At 34.6% G+C, this 20,376-nt stretch overlaps 2 protein-coding genes across 2 annotated transcripts; both read left to right on the top strand.

The window, feature by feature from the left end:
• Positions 1–14,286: 14,286 nt before the first annotated feature.
• LOC125497844 (uncharacterized) lies at positions 14,287–14,985 on the top strand. Its single transcript, XM_048645544.1, has one exon. It carries the CDS (start codon positions 14,287–14,289, stop codon positions 14,983–14,985), a length of 699 nt encoding a protein of 232 aa, XP_048501501.1.
• A 997-nt stretch (positions 14,986–15,982) lies between these two features.
• Positions 15,983–20,328, top strand: LOC104893263 (uncharacterized). The gene is made up of 2 exons (XM_048645543.1): positions 15,983–16,676; positions 19,253–20,328. Exons 1-2 carry the CDS (start codon positions 15,983–15,985, stop codon positions 20,326–20,328), a joined length of 1,770 nt encoding a protein of 589 aa, XP_048501500.1.
• Positions 20,329–20,376: the final 48 nt, after the last annotated feature.

The following is a 20,376-nucleotide window of genomic DNA, read 5'->3' on the forward strand; positions in this document are numbered from 1 at the left end:
TTTGTGATTTCAAAATTGTGGTTTGGTTTGTCATTTTAAGCAAATCGTTGTTTGGATCGGGTTTGATTTTTTATAAGCTTAAGCCGAAACCGAGCTATATATGAGATAATTAATAAGACTATAATGATTTAAATAAATAAAGTTTATTTATTTTAATATTTTGAAAAAAAAATATATTCGATAAACTAACAAGTATACGAGATAATAAAACTATACAAGAGTACAAGACTACAAGTTGGAATTAATATGACATATGATGAGTATTAGGTTAGGATCGAAGTTAAGGATGTTATCACTCATCACTCATTAATAGTATTTGTTAGTTGTTTTCTAGCTTTGCTTGCGGTCTGTCAATGAGAGCATGTGAATTGTTAAATTTTTTATTTTGTTTGGACTCTGTGTTTATTATCTAGTTTTATAAACTATGTATTGGGTTATCAACAACTTTGTACCAATTTTATTTTTTAAAAATTCTTAAATTACAAAATTCATATCATGGAGGAAAATAAGGTTAAACTGCATATCATACCGCACCAAATAATCATTCTGCATGGTCTCATTTAGGTTGATTTGGGCAAAAGTGTGGTGCAATATGCATTGGAAAAATATCAAACTGTACATTTAAAGTTTAGTTCGAGTTACATCCCAAATCGTACACAACCCACGAACAGTCTTAACTGCAATAGCTTTGACTTGTGCATCCTAGTTCTGTGTCATTTTCTACATTGATTGTATTTTCTCTAACTTCAAGATTTTTTTTTTTTTTTTGAGGGGACTCTAACTTCTAGATAACAAGGGTGTATTTAGTCAACAAAAGATTATAGCTGGGAAAAGCATTTTTAAATTTTCTCTTTCTAATGTATAGAGAAGCCCGAGAACAATGACATACAGTAGACATATTTCAATTTCAAATTATAGATGTATGTTCATTATCATACCTCAATAATTTTCAATCTCTTTTAGAAATTTATTATATACTCTTCTTAAAATCAAATTATATAAGACCTAGCCAATATATTAAGATCATACTAGACAAAAAGAAGACTAAGAATATCCATACCAAATCAGACCATATATATGCTTGCGTCTATATATGGATATTCTCCAACGTTAAATATATGAAGAGAACTAGTATGGTCACACTATCAAGAGCCTAACTTTTACACGAAACTCAGATTAAACAAAATCAAGTTAAATCATACAACTTCTAGGTCTGAAAAAAATTCACACTTGAAATTCAACTTAGAAGTCCTTTTTCAAGCAAGGAGAACATAACCTAAGTAGCTAGCTTGCATCCATGGAGATTCTCTAACAATAGGTCAATAGCTATGCAAATAGAAGTTGTAAATGGACAGACAAACTAAGAGAGAGAGAGCGCGTCATATAGTGATGAGCGGATCTTACTTGAGAAGTCAGAATAACTTCAAAGTTAAAAGTCACAACATTTTTCACTTAGAATTACAACACTTCTCATCTAGAGTTAGGAGTGTAATAGAGATTAGATAAGTCGCGAGCTATTGGAGATCGACTGGGTCAAATCTCGTTCAGAACTCGACTTGAGTGAGCTCAAATGAAACTCAAGTTCGATTCGAGATGTTGACGAGTTGAGTTAAGCAACTTGTTACTCGACTCGAAAACTTGTGAGAAGCTAGAACAAACAATTATCAACAACAAAGTACCTAAATTCAACATTTTTCTATTTTATGGTTGCTTTTAACATGAGCCACTTGCAAACTACTCGAAATCTACTCGACTTGGTCAAATGGTCGAAACTCGATTAGAGTGAGCTCTACTCAAAATACTAACGAGACGAATCAAGCTAGATCAAACTTGAACTCGACTTGCATCATTTACACCTCTCCTTAGAGTGACAACATAAAAAATATTAGAGTCCCAATTTTCTTTTAAAAAAAATAAAGAATCTAAGGCTTGAGTCACGGTGAAGTCTACTAACATGAACTTACTATTAGGAATCAGTGGTATGCTTTAAATTAGTATCCGGACATTACCAATATTCTCGTTCCCTTAATTGAGTGCAAGCTAGGGCAACAACCCCAAGTATTAATGGCAATCTAAGATTTAATCAGACTCTTTTGTCGCAAGTAATTTAACTGGCAGTTGAAAAATGGACAACTACTAACTTCAAGCTAAAACATGTTAATCAAACTTAAAAGTAACAATAAGCTGACTTTTCATTGCATCTAATTAAAGTGCATTAATGCCAAACACTGTATTACTCTTATTACTGCAAGCCATTCCTGGAAATTTAAGCACCCTTTCTTTTCTATTTTTGTTTTCCTTTTTGAAAGTAAATCTAAGCACCTTTCATACATTTGAAAGTCCTTTTGTTATTAAAATAAATAAACAACTACAAATTTTTTTTACTTTACTGATTTTGGTTGACTTTTTTTCCAGATAAAAGTTATATTTCATGAATTGAAAGTAGAAAAGAGTTTCTGACTAGAGATGAGGTAATTTCCTACAAAGATTGAAAGTCATCTATACAAATACTTCATCTGTTTCAAAATAGTTGCACCGTTTGCTTTTTCACGTCTGTTTCAAAAGCAAGGTTAAAAAAAATGAGTTTGTGAGACATATTATATTATATACTCGTATATGCTCTATAAACATATTTATCAGGCTTTGTTTACTACTCCCTCCGTTTCCTAAAGATCTTCCCACTTACTGTTCCTACAGATACCAAGGAAAATCAAGTTGTGTGGGGCATGGTGTGAGTAAAGTAGGAGAGAGAAAGGGGTTAAGATAAATAAACAAATAAAAGGGGATAAAGTAGGAGAGAGAAAGGGAGTAAAATTGAATTAATAATGTAATGGTGGACCATATGATAGTGACATGAGAGGGTAGATAGGGAAATTTGTTTTGCCAAATAAGGAATAAAGCAAAAGAGGGAAGATCTTTTGGAAACACCCTTAAACGGAAAGAGGGAAGATCTTTAGGAAACGGAGGGAGTAATATATATATATATATATATATATATATATATATATATATATATATATATATATATATATATATATATATATATATATGGGTTCATATGAAAATACATACTTATATGAGAAATGAGAATAAATTTTACGTGTTATAACTCTTATGAATAAGTGATGTAACTCCAATAAAATATTCGAAAAAGATTTTTCATTAAAGTAACATCACTTTTTCATAAAAATTATATCGCGTAAAATTCATTACAATCCTTCTTCTCCTACATGCAATTGCCATTTTAAGTGCTTTGCACTTCCGCTCTCGAATTATTTCCTAATGTCTCTTAATTTATATTGACATTACTTAATTACCTAAAAAAGCTTCACATATTAGGCTCTCCTCTCATCGAAATTTCACTTATTTTAGAATAATAAATAAAAAATAGATTGACTTAATTAAGAAGAAATTCATAAAAATTAGGTTCATGCTAACAAAATTAGACAAGACAAGCTCAGATCCAATAAGCTCAAATCATTATGCTAAGTTATTTCTGACCAATAAAGCTACCCAAGTTCAATTTACAAATGATAATTTGTAATTAATTTAGATAATTTCAGATAAGTTTCATTTACAAATTATAAAAGGTTGGCCAAGTTCCACAACTGCGAAAAGTTCATATAAGCTACGATCAACCTACACGTTTAGTAACTAATGTCATATAGATCTAATAAGTTCAAGTAAATTTAAATAATTTCGGATAAATAATATCATGTAAATAGAACACACAAATCAAAGTTGCTAAAATGGTTGTCCTTTGAATTCTGCTGAACAACCCACGTCTTCAATTTGTGCAGCAGAATATTCGACACATGGTTTTCCTGTTTTAATATCACATCGAAACATGTAAGTCAAGAAATGGTAATTTGAATAAGATCATATTTTTCAACATGAACTTCTGGTGTATCCATTAACTCACAAATACAAATTGAAAATCATTAAAATTGCTTTTAAGAAAATGTAAGGAAAAAAGAGGACACGTATCGTACCAATTTGAGAAATCAACCTTTAAGGACAAGTAATTACTCTTAGTCAATCTCTCAAGAATTATATAAATTCCTTACAAAAAGAATAACATAAATATGGTAAACTTTATAATCAAACTAAAGGTTTTTGCTTTCCTGCTAGAGCTACAAAGTAATTAAGAGTTGTATCCCCACACCCACCCCCCAACCCCAAAAAATAGTTAACCATATATGAAAAAGAGCAAATAAAAAGTTGGAGCTTAGGATACTCGTTTTGGTCCACAAAGAAGGGTATGTTTTAAGAATTAAAGTATGTGAGAGTACAAAAGAAAAATGCAGGTGTAGAAGTATATATGCTTTGTATAATATCCAAAGTGCCAATTTAGCACCGGACAGAAGGCAACTTCTTTATTTTACTTTCCCCAATATTAGCTCTAACAGACTATTGTTTCACCATATCAAGAAAACTGTAATTTTTCATTAATTAATTTCTGATTTCTGAAACTAAAAAAGGACTTTACATTTACGCCCATTTAATATAGTTATCATTATTATTGATTTTTTTTTTTTTGGGTAATTACTATTATTAATGTTGTGATTCGATTTACAGCAATAAAACTTTCTTGCTATTATTTTGACAAATAGTCGTTTTTTCCTACCATTACTATTATCCGGAAGATTTATAGAACAACTAGTTCTTGACCCGATCGATACCCTGACGTTAATCTATAGTATGTATTACAGTTTAGTTGTTCAGATGGTTAATGTCATTCTTTTTCTTGCTTTTTTATTTAAGGAATGCAATCAATTAATGGAGTTTGTTGTTTAGGAGTGTTCATAGCCGATTGCCTAACTATTCGGGTTCCATATATGTGTATACTCTACTATGCGAGTACCAGAATATGTGGATAACAACATTTGTGGGTAGCTAGTAAAGCGGTCCATGACTCGACCCTGAACAACCTAAGGCGCGCAAAAGTGTCATATATATATATATATAATATATATATATAATATATATATATATATATATATATATATGATAATGCATACTTATTATATGAGAAATGAGAATGAATTTTACGCGTTATAACTCTTATGAATAAGTGATGTAATTCTAATGAAAAAGTGATGTAACTCTACAAAAGGAATATTAGAGAAAAAAATAAAATAAAAATTTATATAGAAGTGAGTTTAAATGAGAATGCATACTTACATATATATATATATATATATATATATATATATATATATATATAAGTGAGTTTATATGAGAATGCATACTTAAATGAGAAATGAGAATGAATTTTACGCGCTATAACTTTTATGAATAAGTGATGTAACTCTAATGAAAAAGTGATGTAACTCCAAAAATAAAATATTGGGCTCAAAATATTTTAGGGGCAAGATCACATGAGAAATGAGAATGAATCTCAACCACACGATTGGATTAGAGTTACAACACTTGTTCATTAGAGTTATACCCCCTAAAAAATTTTGAGCTCAAAAAAAAATTTTTTTTTTTTTGAATTTTTTTTCTAATATTCTTTATTTGGAGTTACATAACTTTTTCATTAGAGTTACATCACTTATTTATAAGAGTTATATCGCGTAAAATTCATTCTCATTTCTCATATAAGTATGTATTCTCATATGAACTCACTTATATATATCTCTATTATATAAGTCAAGGGAGGAGGTGTGGTGTCCTCTTTTGAAGTGACTAAAATACCCTCTAATAATTTAAAACAATATTTTTATTTTTATGAAAAGTTGAAAAATGGGAATCAATGAAACTTGCCATATGAGTAGGTCAAAAATGGAATATGCAATACCATTAATAATTTGAAAAACTAGATTAACACAATCAATTCCGAAATCAATTAGAATTTTCCACCAAAAAAAAGTTAGCAATATATCGTGATAACATAATATTTTATATTTACGAAGTTCAAACAATATGGTTTATTAACATTTATAATTGTTAAAGAACTATACTAAAGTCACTGAAAAGAAAATTATTAAATTATCGATCAAATTTTACAGTGACGGTATTGAACAATTAAAATCATTCACCTTTAATTTAAAAAGATAAAAACATGATCTACGGAAGAACCTCAATAATTTACATCACTATCTAAATAATTTTAGATAAAAAAACATGTCTATTTATATATAACTACATAAGATTGTCCAAGCACGCATCGCGTGCATATGCAACTAGTATATATATATGGTATCACATGTCGTAAAAGTGTTCAAGTACTCCATCATTCTGTTTTTTGTCTTTTAAAAGAAGTACTCCCTCCATCCCAAAATATAGTTCCCATTTCCCTTTTTTCACGGTAATTTATGCAAGTTGGGATAGTAAATTTTTTTTGTTTATTTAAATAAAAGTTGTATGGGAAAAGATTATTTTAGGAGAGAGAATGGAGATAATTGGTGAAAGAGCATTAATTGTAACATTTTGGTTGAATAAACTAAGGAAAAAACAAAATTCAAGAAGCAAATAAATGATGGGACACGGTTTTTCTAGACAAATTACGGAAAAATGTGGAACTAAATATGGAAATGGGAACTATATTTTGGGACACCCAAAATGGAAATGGGAACTATATTTTGGGACGGAGGGAGTATAAGGAAAAAAAGCTATAAAATAACATTATGGTAACGCATGTGATTTGTTCAAAGATAATATAAGAGAAAACAAAATAATTTTGATTGGATTGTATTCCTGATTCCAAAAGACTCAAACCAAGCACTAGGTTTTATAATCATTCAATAACTGAACATAACATATCGTGTTACTTACCAAAAAAAAAAAACATATCGTATTAGGAATTCCAACTCTCATACCATCGTGGTTTGCCTAATTTCAATCCTATGCCAATTTACAAACCAAAAGTCCTCTCATATCAATTGATATAAGAATTAGGGTGGTAATGTGTCGACCTGGTTTTCGTTTGGGTTTTGGTTGACTCGTTTACTTAAACGGGTTAATATCCTCAATCCAACTAAACTTGTTTAGTTGAATGTATTAGAATTCTCAATCTAAACCAACCAGATAATAAATGGGTCAACTTAAACTTGACCCAGGAATATAATTTCTCAATTTTCGATAACGACAATCTGATTAATAATTACTTAGCTCAAATTCATAAACTTCAAATTAAAAATTTTTTTAGAGTAATTAGTAGATAATGAAGAACAACTATGAGAAAGTTAAGCACACAAATGACAAAACTTGAACACAAGATGACACAAGGTTTGGGAGTGGGAAAATCATTCAAGCAATTACTTGAAGACAATAAACCCACCCAAACAAGGAGAATAAATATTATTGAATAAGAATTAGTGTTTACAAGAGGATTAAATAAATCTCTCACTAATTTTCTCTCACCAATCACAAGAGTGTTTAAAGAATATGAACTTCAAACCCTCTAGCTTTCTCTCTATCTTTGGATGCCCATAAAACATGAAAAGAGGCCTATAAATATGCAAGGTTACAAACCAATCCACTGGTTGAGATTAAACTCAATCCCACATAGAATACGTTTTGGCAAACAGGGGCTTGCCCGAGCCAGCTACCCGCCCTTCGGGGAGCAACTGCTGCCCACTCGGGGTAAGAGGTTTCCAAACTTTCTGTCTCCCTTGTAATAGCCCGTACTTTCGAACTAATATCTAATCATGCTCAGCATTCACGAAGCTCTGTTATCATTAATTAACCTCAATTACACAATCACATGCAGCTGAACATAATTCAAAATACGTTTCTAGATCTTTATGGTCCACAATACATCAACCCACAATAGTATATAGAACTTCAAAACTAAACCAATAGAATCTCCATATAGGTACAATCATACATCATAAGAATATTTCTTAAAAGCGTGTAATCTCCATCTTGGGTTGAACTAGATATCTCTCATATCATAACTTACTATCATCAATCCCCTTAAAAGCGCACTTGATTGCAAAATTACTAACAATAAACTCGGTCCCCACCAGGACAGGTTCCGAAAACAAATCAGTAAAATCGAGTACACACTGTCCAACCATAATATCACTTCGGTGGCTTGAAAAGTATTTTCGTAGTTAAGCTTATCTTGCGAGACATATGAAATCAAGATATAGATAATGTGTAATGAGAGAATATAACCAATACTTGCACACAATTTATTATATTACTTGTTTGAAATAATATATGAATATCAAACAAAATAAGTAGTAAATACTTTCAATTGGAGAAATTATTAAAATTCTATAGAATCTAATACGATTGATCTCCCATAATCAACTCTGATACTACTCTAATTCTGACAAACTCTAAGATATCATAATATCTCCCGCTTATTTTATTTATAATAACATTTACCCCAAATATATGCAGCATAGTCACTCCTTTTATATATTGCTAATTGAGTTTATTAGTAAATCATTCTCATATTTGGCACATGATCTTCGTAGACTTGGGAGAGTAAAACATTACTTCGAAAATCAAGCTTTAAACAACTTTCCATGAAACCATTTACATATTCAAATATATATTCTATTTTTTTTAGAAATCATATTATATTGGGGAAGAGAACACGAATAGAGTTGTCACCCATGCGAAGTGTCCAAGCTTTTACAAGGGACGTTTTCCTCTCCGATGTGTACAAATTGCAAGAATTTTCAAGACATGTCCCCAGAATGTTGTTTATCACAACTCCAATAGCCTCTTCCCCCCACAAAACATAATTCATCAATCAGTATTTTCAAAAATCCAATTCATACTTCTCGAATCAAATGTACCAAAATGTCATAAAATAATCGCATACGAGTATTTCATACACAAACTCCATCTGTTGATAAAAACAGTATATTCGATTTTGAAATAACTTAATATAAATCAATCGTTTATAAAATTCATTTGACAAAAATTACTTAAATACTACTTTGACAGTAATATGGTCCAATCTTTGACTTTACTATAATTATAGTGTAATATATAGCTTACCGGTCCATGTCCCAAATTGGGATGTAAGTCTTATATATTTTATACTTTTGCTACAAAAGTTTTGTATCGATAAATATCTTTCCTTTAATCTTATTAAACAACCTATACAACTTATAAACGAGCAAATCTTGATACTTATATCGATCATACTAGTATAATATTCTTGTCATATCCCAATAGAACATTATCCTTTTTGAAAATGGCTATAATGTTAAAACACAATAATCCCAAATCGTACATTGCTTTTATCTATAAATTTCAAAGTTCATATCATATATACCCAAAGCTCATAATGTAAATCATCCTCGAACCCATTTATGTAATTTAGGTGAAAGCTTATAACTTTTGAAGTTCAAACTTATATTCTACAATTATACTTAATTCTTCCTCTAACATAACTTGACGGTTAATCCTAGATTTTAATGATTTCAATCCCTCATACTTGAACTTACTTTCAATCTTCTAGTAACCCAGCTAGAAACAACTTCAATACCTTAAACTTCAATCTACTAAGAACAAGCCTAACTCCACCAAATTAAAGATTAACATAGCTCTGTTACCAATATGTTAGATTAATTAGTAGATAATGAAGAATAACTATGAAGAAGTTAAGCACACAAATGAGAAAATTTGAACACAAGAAGACACAAGGTTTGGAAGGTCGGATGATCCTTCTAGCAATTACTTGAATGCTATAAAACCTACTCAAATAAAGAGAATAAATATTATTGAAGAAGAATTAGTGTTTACAAGAGGATTAAACAAATCTCTCACTAATTTTCTCTCACCAAGCACAAGAGTGTTTAAAGGAGAAAAAATTCAAACTCTCTAGCTTTTTCTCTATTTTTGAATATTCACACAATCTGAAAAGAGGCTTATAAATGTGCTTAGGTTACAAACCAATCTTACTGAAATTAGCCTCAACCCCGCTTAAAACACATGTAGTGAACAGGGGCCCGCCCACCCGCCCGGGCACAAATGTTGCCTCCCGGGGAAGGAAAACTTCCTTGCCTCCCTTTTACCATTAGCTAAGCGAGAGTGCCCGAGCACCGCCCGCCTGAGATACACTATCCGTCCGGGCCCAGTTACTGCCCACCCTGGGCATGAAGTTCCCAAACTTCATGCCTCTCTTCCATAGGCGGCTAAGGCCATGTGCAGGGTGAGCAACTGCACAGGGCCTCCAAAGTATAAGGGGCCCAATTCTATTAGTTGTCCTCTCTTAAAGGGGAAAAAAACCTAATTCTAATTACAAACTCTCCATTTTCAATCTTATAGAGTGTAATGTTGGATGCAATTTTAATTTTTTTTTGTTTGGTGTTTCTTCTCCTCCTATTCTCCAAAAAAAACCATTAATGACCCTCCCATCTCTTCATATTCACCAAAAAAAAATTAATTTTTATAATTTAATTTAGCACAGGGCCCCTAATTTTATGAGACGGCCCTGCTCTCTTCTGCCAAGAGCTGAGTGAGTGTGCCCGCGCACCGCCCGCCCGAGCTGCTGCACATCACCCTCTTTCCCATGTTCGTGAATCAAGTATGAGCAACAAGTCATTTCCAATAGATTACATAAATAACAAGAAGACAAATCTAGATACAATACCAAATTTTTCATTTGACTTGGAATAATGGCATTTTGGATGGAAAAATAAATGGATTTGTGGGTCAACTCAACCTTAACCTAACTAATCTAAGTAAACGGGTTAGATGGGTTGAATTTCAGGTTGAAAATTTCAAACTAACCTAACCCATTTAATTATATTTATTGGGTTGGATTGATCAATTTAAAATAATTAAATGGGTTGAAATTTTTTTCCCTAACCTATTATTATTGGGTTGAGTTCGAGATAAGTTGATCGGTTCAATTGATTTTTACCACCTATAATAAGAATGAGCCTCATTTTCATCTAATTAATAATTTTTGAGCATATTGTTCATAAAGGTGCTAGTATTACCATACCCTGACTTATAATAGAAATTTTGGTAATCATATGGAGTGACAATATTGTCAACTAGTGGAATTATTGTTGTAAAAATGACAAATGATTCATGATCCAAGGTGATTAGTCAAAATATTTTCTAAATATCTGAACGTAGCTGAATTTACCCGAATTCATTCAAATTTATTAGACCTAAATTTTAACTTATTTTTAAAGGTGATATATATGAACTCCGTAAAAGATTATTGGATTACGAGTAGTTTAAACTTGTGCTTTATTTAAAAAAATATCTATACTAATATAATAAAAGGCATTCATAAGAACGTCTATGTGCTATGTGGCACTCTCTTCTAAGACTCTAATGCATATGATCTATTTTCATGTCAAACGACCTCTCAAATAGAAAAATAATGTTGTGTGGTTAGAAGGTATCGAACACATGACCTTTGAAACAAAAAATGAGAGTTTAACCATTGATCCAACATAACATCATTGATTAATATTTCAAATAAAATATAATAAGGTCTTGTAATTATATCTCATTAAAAGACTATACAAATAGTTAGAAACTTAACACATTAATGGTAATGATAATAGAATATTGTGCTCAATTATTTCCTCACAAGACAAAAATTTAAGAAAAGAAACAACCCGAAGCATCGCCCGGGACACTCACTAGTTATAAATTTATAATGTGTGCTCATGGGCACATAATAACAATTACAATAAATGAAATATCACATCAAAATAGAAAGTTATTGTTTGTAAATCTAACAAATAAAAATATTATAATATATAACCTTTTTCGTTAGAGTTCACCATGTCCATATATAACTAGTGTTTGGGCTCGGAAGTTACCCCGGGTTGGTATTGCGTTTCCAAACTTGTTATGCATTTTTTTCCCATTCCTATTAAAATATATTAAGGAAAACTCAACATTTAAACGGTACAAATATAATAATGTAGACATTTAAAGCATGATTAAAAGTTGGTTGAGATAGTAATTGTGTCATGTATAATAGCAAGAGGTCACGAGTTTAAATCTTGTTACAAGCTAATTTTACTTTTTTAATTGAAATGACTTATCTACACATTAGACAAGTCTAGTGGAGTAACAGAGGTGCCAGATGGCGTATATACATTGTCATGCACGCCTTTTAATATACTTGTATAAATTTCAATTTCTTTTAAATGGTTTTCCTTTCAAATCAGCAGCTTGCCCACAAAAACAAATTATAATTTTAGCTTAGCATGTAAGTGACTCACCTTTATCTAAATTATAAAAATATTGAGCTATATTAAAAAAGAAGATAAGAAGTACTACTCCGTCATTTTTTCAATTGGTACATTTTTATTAAATGGTTGTTTCGATTGCTACATTATTGAAAATTTCCTTATTTGAAGTACTTGTCCCATTAAAATGTAATAGTATCATATTTATTTTCCTCTTTTCCACTAAAAAGTACTCTTTTTTTTTACTTTTTCTTCTTATTTTACATTAAATAGGTCAAAAATTGCCCTTCAAAAAGTTTAAAAGTGACATTGTCTAAACTTCTGTGTAAAAACATGATGTATCAACTTTCAAAAAAATTGAGCAAGTATGCTGGTAGATTCAGTGAGACAACCAAAAAAATCTCATATTAAGTACATTTTTGTTGGAGCTGTAAATTTTAAAATCCTAAAATTATTGGAATAAGAGGAGGAAAACAATAAAGCAACAAATTGCGATCACGTTCGGAAAATATTTGTAGAATGAAATATTCCTGCCCAAAATTCTCTTGTTTTCAGGTCAACCGTTTCTTTCTAAAGAGTACACAAATAGTGAAAATTGTCTTGGGGCCAAAGAATGCAAATAGAGATCACAGGAAATAAAAGGGAAGAAATGCAGGATTTTCATGTACTGTTCCAAGCCAGCAGCTGTATGTGGTCCGACTTCATAAATTAATTCTTCATTACCCTTTTCAATGTCACCATCTCTCGTCAATCATACATATTTCAACCACACATTAATAACTTCACTAATTATTATTCCATTCTCGGATCTTCTTATGAAATTACTTCTCCGAAATGCACAAAATTAATTAATTCTTGGAGTTTATACCACGTCAAGCAAAAGTTAGGTTCATATACGGCCAAACTGGAAATTCTTGTCCTCCATTCTAAACTTCTGATCAATAAATGATATATTTTTTACTTCAAACAATTCTAAAACATATAATTGTATGGGTAGTACTCAAGTTTGCTAACGGACACATAGTGAGGCCGGGAGCAAACAGTGAAGACGCGAACTCATAAAAAACAAGACGCATATCCTCAATTCATGAGCCGGGACTGCCGTCACAACCATCGAAGAAGACAAAATAAAGGGAATCTTCCCTCTGACAGAATCACCGCAGCCATACACGTGTCAAAGGATTACCTACCTTGTCAGATGAATAGTATGCCTATAAATAGCAGGATAATACTATTCCTGCAGGTACATTCTCTAATACTAAAAATAGCTTATCTGCCTCTCTAAGCTTTCTCTCTCTAAATTCCTCTCGGGCATTAGCTGACTTGAGCGTCGGAGGGGGCTTCCTCGAAACATCACCGAGGGTAGCTCATGTTTGTTCTCCTTGGAGATCATCCCTCACGGACAACCCTATCGTTATCGGACGCTCCTTAAAGTCCGATACCGTTCTCGATACCGAAACAATAACTGGGCTAGAAGGAGGGGGCCTCCTACCCTTTCAAGGTATCAGTCATGGATGATGCAAACAATACTAGTCACGGTCAGCCTGAGCTCGAAGGTGGTCAAACTTCCTCACAGCCTGCTATTACGGGAGCACTGGGAAACCCACAGTTCCATTACCGGACACCAGGGAATGAAGAACAAACTCCAAATAACAATGTACCGTTCAATCTGGCTCAGTTAAGTCAGTTCTCTCTTGAACAATTGCAAACGTAGCATCATTCATCTAGATGCTCTCAGGCAACCCTCAACAAAACACTCCTCCCCAATAGTCTGGCGGAACCCATAAGCGACCACTGGCTATGGCCAGTAGGAACGCTGACGGTACCCCGCTTCGAAAGATGCAGTCCTTGGGTAAAGATGGGCGTGAGATGGAGAAAAAGATAGATCGATCTGACTATGAGGAAGCGATTCTGGACACGGAGGAATTATACCACTCTGAAGAGGAGATGCAGGGTTACTCCCGCCGTGAGTATAGCACCGCCGGTGCTAGTAACTATACGGCCGGGGGTTACCTCCTTTATCAAGCCGAGACCTTCTCCCTTCACCCCAGAGATATTAAATCACCTCATGATGAGAATCAAGATGCCATCCTCCAAATATGACGGCACTTCTGACCCAGATGATCATGTCGCGGCCTACAAAGGTCACATGTTTCTGTACACACAGGTGGACGCCATCTGGTGCAAAGTCTTCCCGTCCACTCTGACTAGGATAGCTCAGACGTGGTGTAAAAATCTCAAACGAGGTAGCATCTCAAGCTTTTCTCAGCTATCATCTACATTTAGTACACATTTCGTAAGCAATAGGCGCCGTGAGCGTAATACCGGAGAATTGCTTTCAGTTAAGCAAGGGGCAAATGAGAGTCTAAGGGATTATATCGGTCGTTTCAATGTCGAAGCGGTCTCGATACCCAGGCTGCAGCAAGACGTGGCTGTGTTAGCTCTGATGACGGGACTCAAGGAAGGATCGCCATTCCAGAACTATCTAGGCCGAAAATCCTACACATCCCTGGGCCCAGTCCTTGGTAAGGCCAGTGATTACATCAGAGGAGAAGAGTTCGACAAGGCAGTAGGCAGCCGTGAATCAGATAAGAAGGAGGATAGGCAGAGAAAAGAAAAAGGTTGCGAGAGTGACCGCGGCCGAGATGAAAGAAGGCAGGAGTCTAATATGGTCAAGAGAGGAAATGACCGAGAAAGAGAAAATGAGAAGTATGACCGCGATCGGAGAGACCGCGAGAAAAGCAATCGAGAAGGGGGTGAACGCAAGGATAGATTCGATGCGTACACTCAGCTCACTACTTCAAGAAGCCAGATTTTGCTAATGAACAAGGATAGTGACAAATGGTAGCGTCCGAGGCAGATGTTCCATAAGAACCGCGATAAGAGTAAGTGGTGTGATTTCCATGGGGATCACGACCACCTGACTGAAGATTGTCGGCATCTAAAAGACAATCTGGAGGATCTGATAAGAAGGGGTTACTTCAGCCAGTATAAAGCTTAGACTAAAGAAGGAGATTTGATAAAACCAGTAAACCGTAATGTTCAGTCCCGGATCAGTGAGATCCATGTTATTAGCGGTGGTCCCATCCATGGAAGAAGCATAAACGGGGCAAAAGCAAGCTTGAAGGAATTTAGGCATCAAGTCAACTTCAATGAGAGCCTACAGTGGAGGAATACGCCATCAATGCCAGCGATGTCATTTACCCTGGAGGAAGCCAAACATGTCGTCTACCCTCATGACGATCCTCTAGTGGTAACGCTGAAGATCTCAAACTGCCTTGTCCACAGAATCTTGGTGGACGGAGGCAGTTCTGCAAGCTTCATCGAGCCATGTGATTATCCTGAATGGTTGGCGAACGTAGTAATGGTAAAAAAAGGCCAACGGTCAATGGCGCATGTGTGTGGATTTCACGAATCTGAATAGAGCGTTCCCAAAGGATTGCTATCCTCTGCCCAGGATAGACCAGTTAGTGGACTCCACTAGCGGACATGCCTTGTTGAGCTTCATGGACGCGTTTTCGGGATATAATCAGATCAGCTTGCTGAAAGAGGACCGGAAGAAAACAACATTCATAACAGATGGAGGAGTATACAATTACAAGGCAATGCCTTTTGGTTTGAGGAATGCCGGTGCAACCTACCAGAAGTTGGTCGACAAGGTCTTCGCGGACCAGAAAGGAACCAACATAGAGGTGTATGTGGACGATTCCATTGTGAAAAGTAAAACTGACCGGGAGCATTTGGCAGACTTTGAAAAAACATTCAACACGCTGAGAAGGTACAAAATGAAGTTAAACCCGAAGAAATGTGTCTTTGGTGTGAGAGCATGAAAGTTCCTAGGGTTTATGGTCAGCAAAAGAGGCATTGATGCAAACCCGGACAAGGTTCAAGCAATTATGAGCCTCCCGGAGCCAAAGGGGGTCAAGGACATCCAGAGATTGACGGGAAGAATGGCCGCCTTGACAAGGTTCATCTCGAAATCAGCCGATAAGGCTCTCCCATTTTTCGTACTGTTAAGGGGAAATAAGAAGTTCGAATGGGGAGAGGAACAGAGTAAAGCCTTCTTGGCCGTCAAAGAACGTCTAACAAAACTGCCTACGATCTCAAGGCCCGAGACTGAAGATACTTTGCAGTTGTATATATCGGCCTCGCCAAAAACCGTAGCGGCGGTATTGTTAGTGGAAAAGGAGAAGCAACAACACCCCATATACTTTATCAGCCATATCCTTAATGGTCTAGAGGGTCGCTACCAGCTGATCGAGAAAATGGCATTGGCAGTCGTCATAGCGGCCAGAAAGCTTAGACCCTATTTCGACTGCCATCCAATACAAGTACTAACGAATCAGCAGCTGGAAAAAGCGCTGCAAAGAATGGATACCTCAGAGCGTCTATTGAAGTGGGTCGTTGAATTGTCGGAGTATGATATCCAGTATAGGCCGCAAACGGCCATAAAGGCCCAAGCGTTGGCGGACTTCATAACAGAAGCATATGAAGAGGACGAGATGAAAGAAAAAGAATCATGGTTGCTGGAGGTTGATGGTTCTTCGGCCGCGAGTGAAGCCGGAGCCGGAGCCGGAATTTTAATTACCAGCCCAGAAGGAAACATTTTTTAATACGCAATTAAATTCGCCTTCCCAGCCTGTAACACCCTGATAATTCTCTCTTTCTAGAAAATACTTTTATAACAAATCTAGAGAATTACCCAGGCATTATCGCCCGTGTGATAACGTTTCGGCTTACTCAGAATTTTGCAGCGGAAAACTTACTAAAACAAAACCAACTTTATTAAACTTATGAAATAAGAGTCAAACAATGTTTGAACTAAAACACCAACTTAAAGCTAAAGTTAAATATAACTTCCTAGAAACAACTTAAATACACTAATGTCACAAAAGCCTCTCCATTCCAGATTCCCAATGGTATGCATCTTCGAACCTGTAATGTCAATGCTTTCTTGACTCTGCTCCCCCGAAGGATCACCACAGGATCAATAGGCAAACCATGATCACAAACACAGACAAGCACGTAATCAGCAAAGCTGAGTACTACATATCAGACAAAATAATCCTAAACATGATACTACAACAAACTTGTAGAATAAATAATAATACATAACAAACTGTAGATGACTCTTACTGAACTAGACTCTAAACTTTTATTTCTTCTTTAAATGGAATAGTTATGGGACGAGTTGTCTATACTGAAATAGGAAATACGGTCATGACTCTGTAAACCAAATTGACCTGCGATATCGAGGAACCTTTGAGCTAAGAGGAAAGGTGATCAATCCAATCAGAAAGCCATGGGCTACCCATGTACCCAACCCTTAGTGTCCAACTCTAGACGTGCACCAGTCTAAAGTCTATAACCTATTCTCGTTTCACTTTACGTTGCATTCATTTTATACTTGTGTTGACACCAACCAAGCACATAATACTCACAACTAATAATCACATAACATCACAAAACTCCTTTTTAATCTTAGATAATCAAAAGTGTTCACAACTTACATCAAGACTCTTTTAACTTCTTTTATTCTTTACTAATTGCCTGTTGAACCTAGCCAACAGTAAATGTACCTTTATATAGGTATAACTCATAATTACCAAATAAGATCCACGGTTCTTATAAGATAAATAAATAAACTCAAATCTATGTAACACATGATTCAACTTACTTACATTAATTCACTCACGAATTAATACCAAACTGAAACTTATTGCTTGCATCAAACTTCCATACAAACAATCATACTTCATAATTCTTCAGTTTACATGTAGCACAAGGCAAAATACATGTAAACAATTCAGTAAATCATATATAGAACAACAAGGTCCTATACATGATACTAATAATAAAAACATCCCTAAGGCATGTTTCTAACCATATAGCACGTAGACTATGTACGTACCTTGTATAAACGCAACGGTAGGCCACTTTTAAGCTCTAAAAGTCCCCTACATGAATTCTCGCCTAGAACAATAAATAATCAAGTAAATACTTGAACTAAAAAAATACAGCAACTTTAAAACGTCCCAAACCCTTTTAAACTTCTTTAAAAATCGTTTTTATAATTTAAACTCTCGTTATTTTTAATCCCTAGTATAGATCAACTATTCTAGTGATTAAAAACCATTAAAAACCTTAAAATACTAACTTTCTGAATTTCCAGCATTATAAAATTTTCTAAACCTTCTGAAAATATTTTAAATGCATATAAAAATCGTATTCCAATCAAAATTCATATTCATACTTTAAATATACGATTTCTAGTGATTTAAAACCCTAAAAATCACATCTTTCATGATTAAAACTAAAAATAATAAATCTGAAATTTTTTTCTTTTATACATATGAGTCCGAAAAATTCTTCATAATAAAAATAAACTCAAATCGTAATCATGCAAATAATAATAAAATAACAATAAAAATTAGAACTTTAATGGAATCTTAAAGGAGAAGTAAAGAAAACAACCAAAATAGAGGAAGAAGGGGCGCCGGACTGAGACAGCAGCAAGGACCGGCGGCAGCAGTTTTTCGGCTTCAAGAAAATGTTTGTGACGTTTCTTGTTCAACAAGAAACGTTACTTAGCGAAGAAGAAACGATTTTTGAGAGAAATATGAAATCACGCTCAAGAGGAAGAGGAGAGAGAAAATGTCGAGTGAGAGGGAGAACTCGAAATCACGTGCAAGGGAGGAGAGAGAAAATAAGTGTAGGGCAAAATATTTGGGTTTTTAGGATATTTAAATAGGCTAATCCTATTGGGCTTAGGAAAAGGAATTTCAATAATTAAAACTTTGATGACTAACAAGATGGGCTTATTAGGACTTTAGTCATCAAATTATCCTTTCCCTTTTTATTACTTTTGGGCTTTCGATTCCATTAAGTTTTCTTTTCAAATATGCTTTTAATAATTAAACTCTTATTTAAAACACGCTTAATTAAAATATTACAAATTTTATTAAGCTAAGAAAAATATTTTTAGTTGACTTTTAAAATAGTCAACCCTTTTTAAAAGTCAAATCATTTTCCAAACTCATTTGGATTTAAATATAATTACATAAATAACTTAATATATTTATGAAAATCCTTTAAAAATGTGGTTGATTACACAGCCTCAAATAATGAGTCTGAATATGAAGCAGCTATTGCCGGACTGCGAATGTGCATCGCGGCAGGAGCCAAGAACGTCCTTTTAAAGACAGATTCACAGTTGGTTAGCGGCCAACTCAAAGGAGAATTTGAGGCCCGAGAGGCCAATATGATTAAGTATGTGGAAAAAGCGAAAGAGATCATAGCTCAACTGGAACAATTTGAGGTAGAAGCAATCCCAAGGGCCGAGAATATGAAAGCAGATGCATTGTCAAAGCCAGCTAGCTCAGATTCTGTCAGCATTGAAGGGATGGTGGTCATCGACGTCCTAAAAGAAAAAAGCATCACTCAGAAGGTAATGATAAACAACATAGATCAGCAAGGGGAGTGGTTCACGGAGCTAGTGAAATACAAGCTGAAGGGAGAGCTCCCAGCCGATCCTATGGCCGCTAAGAAATTGCGAAGGCAGGCGAATTGGTATGTAATATACCAAAATGAGCTGTATAAAAAATCGTTCAGCTTGCCATTATTAAAATGCGCGACAACTGCCGAAGCCGTGAAGATAATGGAGGAAATCCATGAAGGAATTTGCGGGAACCACATTGGGGGAAAGGCATTGGCTCTGAAGGCGTTGAGAGCTGGCTTCTATTGGCCTAGCATGTTAGCGGAGGCTCAAAGCTTCGTGAGAAAATGTGATAAGTGTCAGAAATTCACCCATGTGATAAACAGACCTGCAAACGACTTGCAGCCAATTTTGTGTCCGATACCATTCGCCCAATGGGGGATGGATATCTTAGGGCCATTCACCACCGCGACGGGAGGCAGGCGCTTCCTTATTGTGGGAATTGACTATTTCACAAAATGGATAGAAGCCGAGCCGACAGCAAAGATAAAAGTAAACCAAGTAAAAAAGTTCATCTGGGAAAACATCATGACTAGATTCGGTATCCCGGCATCGATTGTGTTTGATCACGGACTCCAATTTGACTGTTGCCCCGTCCAAGCTTTCCTCGCGGATTTCAGGTTCAAGTTTGCCTATTCAGCAGTATGTCATCCGCAGAGTAACGGTCAAGAGAAGCCGCTAACAAACAGATTCTGAATGCTTTAAAGAAGAAATTGGACGAATTCAAAGGTAAGTGGGTAGAAA

The sequence above is a fragment of the Beta vulgaris genome, chromosome 5 (assembly GCF_026745355.1).
Source record: "Beta vulgaris subsp. vulgaris cultivar EL10 chromosome 5, EL10.2, whole genome shotgun sequence".
Taxonomy (NCBI): domain Eukaryota; kingdom Viridiplantae; phylum Streptophyta; class Magnoliopsida; order Caryophyllales; family Amaranthaceae; genus Beta; species Beta vulgaris.